This window comes from Pinus tabuliformis, chromosome 9 (genome assembly GCF_031772625.1).
Source record: "Pinus tabuliformis cultivar Carrire ecotype Pingquan chromosome 9, CPIR1, whole genome shotgun sequence".
In the NCBI taxonomy this organism is placed as follows: Eukaryota; Viridiplantae; Streptophyta; class Pinopsida; order Pinales; family Pinaceae; genus Pinus; species Pinus tabuliformis.
In genome coordinates, this window is record NC_142307.1 from 821,319,762 (window position 1) to 821,329,283 (window position 9,522).

Here is a 9,522-nt window from a genome sequence, read left to right on the forward strand (position 1 = left end):
CCTAGAAGGATGCTCTCGGGGAAGGCGGACTATCGCTCTTCAACACTTAGAAATTTATCTGTCGTTGGGTGGATTTGATCTGCTTGCAGTCTGCCTCTGATAATGCGTAGGGATGTGCATTTGCAATTCTATTCTCAATTCTCTATGGCAGGTAGAAATTGCATGGAGAAAGTTTGAACGTGTTACTATACTGGCACACTATGGGGGTGGAAAGAATCTGCAAGTCTATTTGCCATATCTACGAGTTCACATATGATACTTGCATCCATACATGAACTTTTCTACAGCTCCAGTAAGTGCAATCTTAGTGCAACAATCTGAAGTTGATTTAGTTGGATGTTTTCCCCGCTGCTATGAAGTTCTTAGACAATCTTGCCATGGTCCTGGGCAAGCAATTTCCAGGCCCCCGGCATGGTCCTGGGAAAGCAATTTCCAGGCCCCCAGCATAATGCTAGTTCCCAGTAGATGAACCTGGTCCTCGGTCGGATCTTCACCGGTGGTGCTGCAAAGCGTTGTTCTAGGCCCAGGCGGAAAGGGCTCTGCGGCCTGCCCTGACCTTGTTTGGGTAAGTATAAGTGTATATGCCCTTCTCTTATTCGTGGTATGTGCCTGCCCTTTGTTTCAGTATCAATATGAGTATAATGGTAGCAGCTGTCTGGTCTGCAAGTATTGGGGTGGTTAAGCAGCCGCTGAAGAAGCATCCCGCTCCTGCTCAGTCGGCTGATGCCGCTTGCTGCCTCCTGACCCCCCTGATTGGTAGCAGTGGATGGGAAAAGGACGCAGGCGCCATCGTATTCAACTAGCAATCTAATGTATCTGTTTTTATTCAGCAATCTCATGGCTCCTCCCTACCCTTCGATTCTCCCCTTCTTTTGCATATCCAGCCTTTATGTGTATCCACCCTACTGATTCTTTGGCTTTATGCTTATCGACGCATATAACACCACAACGGCATCGACGCAGATGACACCACAACGGCATGCACAACAGACATTGTTGCTGGAAACTTCAAAGAAAGCCATCAGTCCCGCATAAACAACATAAACAATATCCCGGCGCATAAACAATATCCGGGAGCTAGCGTTTTACACTGCTAGATTAATGTTAATGTTAGTATTAATCAACAGCTCCGAAACAGCTCCGAAAAATGAACGAGACAAATGCAAGATAATATATACTTTTAACGCCTCTGCCTCGGGAGGAGGCCAAATACGTAAATAATTATGTACTAAAAAACTTTAGTTATACTCGTGAAATAGGTGCGAGCAAACAGCTGAACTAATGTTGATTACTATAGTCCCTGGCCATTGCCAGATGGCAGGGACTAATAAGGTTCCCAATGCTCTTCTTAGTCAATAATCAAGTAGACTATGAATAATCAAAATCATATTCAACAAGGAAAGAAAACTACAATCCTAAAAGGGTATTACCATCAAAAATAGAGTGAATCTAAGTGGCCTAACTTGTAGTGGCTTGCATTATGATGCTCTACCCTTTTAATTAAAAAGGATCGATCAAGATTAATTGAAAGCACCTTCTCTACCTTCACTCCTACCAAATCAATCGACCATAGTGGAATAAAGGTTGATTAAAGTATTATCCTTAAAAGAAAATTCAATCATTCCCCAACACTACGTCGAAACGAAAGCACCACTTGCATGTAGAGTGGAGAAAGTGGCGACATCATTTTTTGTTTTGCTTGAGAGTATTTTTTTATCATACATGGGAAACATAATATTCAAATGATCTCCTTGTTAGTAAAGAGATATACATAATGTGAAAAATCATTAATGGAAAATAGTAAGTGTATTATGTTGACACCGATAATTTTTTTAAGCAAGGTCGAAATGGTGATTCTTTAGTGGAATAATTTCAAATTGGTATGTTAATTTGTATATTCAACTTGGCATGGTCATTAATTGTATTACCAGAGTCTTTCCTCAAATGAGATGATATTTTAAGAAGAAAAACTTGTATGTTATTTCAAATAAAATTATTGTTGGTTTAGTGGGAGACTAACTTTGTAAAGGGTTCTATGTTTTATTTTTGAAAAAAAGTTTGGTAAGTTTATCATTAATGAAAAATAGTAGGTGTATTATGTTGATACCGATAATTTTTTTAAGCAATGTCAAAATGGTGATTCCTTAGTGGAAAATAGTAGGTGTATTATGTTGATACTGATATTTTTTTAAGCAATGTCAAAATGGTGATTCCTTAGTGAAACAATTTCAAATTGGTATGTTAATTTGTATATTCAACCTGACATGGTCATTAATTGTATTACCACCAAAATATTAGAGTCTTTTCTCAAATGAGATGATATTTTAAGAAGAAAAACTTGCATATTATGTCAAATAAATTTATTGTTGGCTGAGTGAGAGACTAACTTCGTAAAAGGGTTCTATGTTTTACTTTTGAGGAAAAGCTTGGTAAGTTTTTGGTCAAATTGACTATTACCATAATATTTGAGTTTATTGATTTTCTCATTAAAATGCAAAGTGGCTTCACCTTATTGACTAATATATCACCACATTCATTCATAAAGGGGGTTTTAAAATTGTGAAAGACATAGTTAATATAATGTAGGTATTGGGGAGTATAAAAATGGATATTTGATAAAACTAATGATATCTATTAATAACAGGGGTTATTTTATTAGAAATATGTATTGGGAGAGGGTTCAACAAAAGGATTTTAAAAAGGTTTTTTATCAAAATATAATGAGATTATAAGTATATTTTAATATCCCATGAATGAAGGAGCTATGACATAGGATGATTAAGTGGACAGGATGATGAGAAAATTTGTGAGTTGTTTTATTGATTTATTCAATATATTATTTTATAGGAAGTAGAGCCATTTTAAATATAGATTTTTATCCAATATATTTTTTTATAAGAAGTAGAGCCATTTTAAATATGGGTTTTTATTCAATATGTTATTTATAGGAAGTAGAATCATTTTAAATATGGATTTATCAATATTTGTGAAAATAAATGATTTTTTTATATTAAAAAAAATGATGTTTTTCTATTTAATAATCATGTGATTGATATTTTTTTATTTGACATATTTGAATTTAAGAGAAATTTAAATTACTTTATATAATTTAAAAAATATATATTTAAATAGAGTATTTTTTTTGAAATGATATAAACAACATAATGAATAAATATATGAAAAATTGGAAAATAAAAACTCAATATTATTGGGTATGCAACTTTGAATTATAACGCAAAATACTTAGTGTGTATAAACTATGTATATAAATCATGAACAACCTGTATAGAATATTAAATCAAGAGCAATTTATTTAGAATATTCATAACTTAGATATGCCACAATGATATCAATTGACAAAATAATAGTTTTATTTTTTGCTTTAATAAATGCTTGACGTTTTGCTCAATTCACAATTTCAAATGAAACCAATATGGTTGCTAAGCAACAAGTCCCTTACCCTTTGCTCAATTCATTATTTCAAATGAATTCAAATGAAACAAAGATAGTTGCTGAGCAACAAGTCCCTGCCGAATAGAGAGTGAACATGTTAAGCAACAAGTCCTTGCCGAACAGAGAGTGAACGCCAGTACCAATACAGTAATAGAAAACACAGAAGTGAACATACAATGTACCAACGCAGTAACAGAAAACATAGAATTCTAGAAGAGCAGGTGGTAGAAGGACCCAAAATATGCTTAGTTAAAGCAACTAAGTATTGATTATTCCTTCCAATTTCATTGTCGTGAAGATTGGGTTTTATAATATCTCACGTCTGTGGGCTTTGCTTCCTTGCTCCAAAACTGCCAAAAATGTAAAATTTGAAGACAAGAGGATCACAAAAATCCAGCACATCAAAAGAAAACGATGAAATATATATCAAATGACAATCACATTCTATATATTCATTGTGCAGGGATAGTAAAGGTTTAAAGGGTGCAACAATATATTATTTAAAAAGAAGGAACATCTGTTTTCCAAATCAACAACCCTTTGAAAGAAAAAGGAAAATGATACCTACATTGGATACAAATACTTATATAGAGTTGATATGCAAGAGTGGAATTTTTGATAACACACGTAGTTTGATTAGTGGCATAGATAATGATGTTATTTAATTGCAATAAAAACAATCTGGAGTCTCTGAGTTGGCAGGACAACAAAAAAGGTATTGCAAAGATGCCAAGAAAAAGAGCTACATAAAATAATATTTGTTTAAGATATTTTCTTATTAATTCTTAGACTTGTAATTTTATCTACTACCTCTATAATAATGCTATCCAAATGCCAAGCGATTAGGATCAATAGCAACAAATTGAAGGTAGAGCTAATCGCAGATCGATACCCAGTGGTAGCCCCAACTTTCCTCCGTTCAGTTCCAAATTGATTGAGATCACTCAGTTCCAGCCCCATAACCTGTTTGCCTTATTGACCCAACGATAGAGGCCACGACAATATACCTTTATCTTTCAAAAGACCTAGCCTCATGGTGATCAATTAGTTTCCGACTCATGAATGATTTTCCGTATTAGTGCCATAGTTTAAGAATCAGAATCAATCTACAGTTGCATATGAATGAATGAATGCCAGTTGATCTGAATAAATATAAGAATCTGGCACTAAGTGAAATATCATTCCTTACCTTCCTCTTTGTAGAAGCACGAAAAGAAGGGTTGAGCTGGTTGGTTCTATGGTTATGGGGTCTCCTGATAATCCCTTAGCATCACTACCATGGGTTAATCTCCATAGAGATGAAGCCGAGAGGGTAAGTCAGGTGGGGAAAGGCAAGCACACAACGCTCGTCGTTATCAAGGAAGCGAGAACATAAGGGCCGTCTTCATCGAGTTGTCACTTCTTTCTTTCAATCACTAGTCTTCGGCAAGGATGAATAAGTGAAGTTTGCGCAGAGTGCAATACTATATGGTGCATAGAGCAGATAATTGTGGAGCAACCTAAGAATTGTGAAGTGGGAGAGACATGTTTGATAACAAGCACACATGCTAAAGAGTTAAGATTTATGTGTTGAGTTCAATCAACACTTATATCTTCTCATCACTCACCACTTGCATCCTCCCATCACTTGCCACTTGCAACCTCATACTTGCGACTTGTTTACTCACATAATGAGATATATATATCTTTATCTCACAAGAAGGTTATACATTAAATGCGTGAAAACTAATGTTAGCATTAGTTTACCAGTGTCAAAATGTGAAGCAAACTGATAAATATAACCTATGGTTTTGTCGGTCTGCCTTGGAAAAAAACCAAATAAAATGGTGAAAGAGATTGGGCCTAAAAACTTTGCTTTAATTGTTCATGATAATAAGCAGTTGAACTGATAATAATTCCGCCATTTCAATTTCCACAGCCCCAGCCTTACCTGCGATAGGGACTAATAATAATAAGAATTGTTAACAACTAAACTAATAATAACTCTGCCATTTTGAAAAATTATTAACGACTGAACTAATAATAACTCTGCCACTTCGATTTCTATAGTCCCAACAGGGAGACTAATAATAAGAATTGTTAAAACTTTCATGTTTATACTATTCCATTGTTTTATACTAAAGTACTTGATAAATTTACAATCTTTTATGATTGAACAAATTCTATTATAAATTAGGAAAGAAATATCAATATAATATTTATATAATTATAATCCATTTAAATTTATATATAAATGAAATTATGAAAAACAATAATAATATAATATACACAGTTATTATCAATTTAAATCTATAAATTCATAACCTCTCTTATAATTAGAGAACTTTTATTATATAAAAGATATCAATATAATATATATAAATATAATCAATTTAAATCCATAATAAATTTTTTATATATATGAGGTATATAAATCTATCGGTTTAAATATATGAATTAGGAAAGAAACATCAATATGTATATAAAACTATCAGTTCAAATATATGAATGTTACTATGAAAAAGATAGTTATCATCCATTTAAATCCATCACAAGTTCAAATATATGAATCAAATATGTGGAAGTGATAATATTTAAATTTTATATTTATATCGATTGAGATGCAATAAGAAACTCTTTTAGAACTTCCGTACTAGGAAAGCATGAGGAACCGGAGGGACGTTGCTGCTATCTTGTAATCCTGGAGATATTTGTCACTGAAAGCCTATTTCTGAGTCGAAAATAATGACTTAAGACGAGGGTCACATATCGTATTGATATTTTGGAATAAGTTTTGTTTTGTTTTTGTTTTTGTTTTTTATTTGCTTTTTGTGTGATAGGGAAAATGAGATATTAATTATATAGTTTTATCTTAAGTATAAATATAATATGATTTTAGAGATTAAATTTTTTATGTGTAAAAAATAATGTTTAATTTTTTATTGTTTAAATTGTATTTTTGAATGTTATAGAGATTACATAACATGTGTATTTAGTCATTTTATCAGCGTACATTAAACTGATTTGTTTATTATTAATATATTTTGAAGTATATATCAATATTAATTCATATTAAAATATTTTATTCTATACAACATTAAAATATTTAAAATGAGAATGTCTTTCGGATTAATCACATTATTAAAATTAAAACCAAAATACATTTTCAGTTACAATATGGATCACAAAACTCTAAGATCTAACATTAAAATATTTTCTTTCATTTTTTTTTAATATATAAATATATATAAAGTTGATATTACTTGTGAAAATATTTTTGAAAAGTATAAGGTTTAAATATTTTACTCACATTTTTTTTAATTTTTACTTATTTTACCTTAAATTATATTAAGTCAGATAGACAACTAATTAAATATATATATCATATTTTTCTTTCTTTTTTATTATAGTTTACTTTGTATTTTTATTTAAAAAATATATTATTTTTATTTTAAGAAGAAAGACATACTTCCAAATTTCCTTCACACTAAGCTATAGAATAAACCTTTAAACTCAATAAAAAACAAAAAAATATTTCCCACATGCTAGCCTAGCCTACCTCATTGATGGTCTCAGAATTTGTTTATGTGGCAATCTGGGGATTGTATCAGAAAAACTGGAAATGGTCTCAGAATTTGTGACTGTAGCAATCTGGGGATTATATCAGAAAAACTGGGAATGGTCTCAGAATTTGTGTCTGTTGCAAACTGGGAATTATATCAGAAAAACTGGGAATTATATCAGAAAAACTGGGTACTATCAATTTTAATCTCTTCCTTTTAATTGAAACGTGTTTATGTGAGGTCGAATCCACTTGGCAAATATGTCCTCATATCTGGGCAACGTGGTTACAGGAGATATATAGTTCAGCCATGCATCTGCCACATGGGCGGACTATTCCAAACGAATTTCAATTTTCAAATAAGAGTTCAGCCATGCAGCTGCCACATGGGCGGACTATTCCAAGCGAATTTCCACTTTCAAATAAATGGAAGACGCCCTTCTGTTCTGTTGCTTGCAATCACATGTTGCTGGTTGATTAAGAGGACGAAGAAAAAATAAGGAAGAATGAAGTTGGAAGGATCTTGCCATTGCGGAGCGGTTAAATTTGTTTGCGAATCCAAACACCCTGTGCCTTATCAGGTACGCAATCAATCCTGCCTAAAGTTTCATTCCGATTTTCATTAGTTTTCCTGTGATAATTTTATAGGATGAAATTTTGCATTGTGATGATGATCAGTTGTGCTATTGCGGAGTGTGTCGGAAGACCGGCGGGGGTGGAGGGTACGCCATCAACCTGGCAGGGGAGGCCAATACACTGAGTGTCACCGGCAAAGAGAACATCACCGTTTATCAGGCCACCATACAAAATCCAGAGGACTCTTCGCCCCGGGTGGGTACCCCTGTATTTGATAGATCGATACTTTAGTTCAAAAATCTCATTTCTTATTGAACTATTGTTCAACAAAGTGAAAAGTCTTTAGCTTTCAATCAATTTTAACATATTATTCAAGGTAGAGTTGGTTGAAAAGTCTCAGGTTTTCAGTAAGTTCAAACATATTTGTTTCTCAATACAAGTCTTCTATTTCCTGTGATGGTTAGGGTTTATTGTTAATTGATAAGTGTGATGGTTGCAGGTGAGTAGTGCAAGGAGAAGCTTCTGCAAGCGGTGTGGATCTATGCTATGGTTGGATGATCCAACGTGGCCACAACTCATCCACCCATTCGCTTCGGCTGTGGACACGGAACTTCCTCTGCCTCCTGAGAGGACCCATATAATGCTTGATTTCAAGCGCTCATGGGTTGATGTTTCAGGAAGCGCTGGGGATAAGATGTATCCTCGGTATCCAGATGAATCTATTGCTGATTGGCATGGCCGGCTCAACCTCCAATGCTAAAATATTTTGATCACTCGTAAATATGCTTTGGTAATTCCAAAGCAACCCTTTGAGCTAGAACACAATTCATCAGTACTCATAAATATCTTGTGGGATTTACCAATAACCCTTCGAGTTAGACTACATAATCTCAAGGGAGCCTCTGCAGATTGTTATCATGATGTAGTATTATTGCACAAAGTTATAATAAGCTGAATATTCCAAGTAGCAAATTTATTGTTTATTTTAATTTATTCATCCAAAACCTTAAAAATAGCGAGATGTTGTATAACCTTACTGTTTATATATATATAATGTTTTATAACCTTATTCTTTAGTAAAGATAATTATAAATGTTCTAATCTATATATATAATGTTTTATAACCTTATTCTTTAGTAAAGATAAATATAAATGTTATAATCTATTAGGAAGAAATAAAAAACTAAAATAATTTAGATTTATTTTAAATATATAGATCTACATATCAGGTACAAATTGGAAAATTGAAAATTCCACATTACTATTAGTCATAGTCCTTCTCTCATAGTCTTTCTCTCTCACGTGGACTATAACACTCTCTTAGTCTTTCTCGCTCAGGTGGACTGTAACACTCACTTCGTCAGCCAAATTAATTTTACTTAAAGTTTTTTAAGAATTTATTATGTTATTAAATTTTTGAATTTTAAGGAAAAATAAATTCAAAAATATTTTGCTAATTTTATTGGGAAAATTGAAAATTCCATATTAAGGAAAAATAAATTCAAAAATATTTTAAAATTCTAACGAAAAATAAATTCAAAAATATTTTAAAATTCTAACGAAAAATAAATTCAAAAATATTAAAAATATTTTAAAATTCTAACGAAAAATAAATTCAAAAATATTTTTCTAATTTTATTATATTTTTCTAATTTTATTATATTTTTCTAATTTTATTGGGGAAATTGAAAGTAATTTTAAAATTCTAACGAAAAATAAATTCAAAAATATATTAAAAATTTTAAAATTCTAACGAAAAATAAATTCAAAAATATATTAAAAATATTTTAAAATTCTAACGAAAAATAAATTCAAAAATATTTTTCTTAATTTTATTGGGGAAATTGAAAGTTCCATATTATTATTAAATTTTTGAATTTTAAAATTTTTAGTGGTAGTCTTAGTCTTTCTCTTTCAAATAGAATATATTCAAAAATATTTTTCTTAATTTT

General features: G+C 31.7%; 1 protein-coding gene across 1 annotated transcript; it reads left to right on the forward strand.

The window, feature by feature from the left end:
• The first annotated feature begins 7,187 nt into the window (after positions 1 to 7,187).
• On the forward strand, positions 7,188 to 8,332 carry LOC149151313 (uncharacterized). The gene is made up of 3 exons (XM_089441278.1): positions 7,188 to 7,575; positions 7,673 to 7,825; positions 8,070 to 8,332. Exons 1-3 carry the CDS (start codon positions 7,501 to 7,503, stop codon positions 8,328 to 8,330), a joined length of 489 nt encoding a protein of 162 aa, XP_089297404.1. The 5' UTR covers positions 7,188 to 7,500; the 3' UTR covers positions 8,331 to 8,332.
• The last annotated feature ends 1,190 nt before the right edge of the window (positions 8,333 to 9,522 follow it).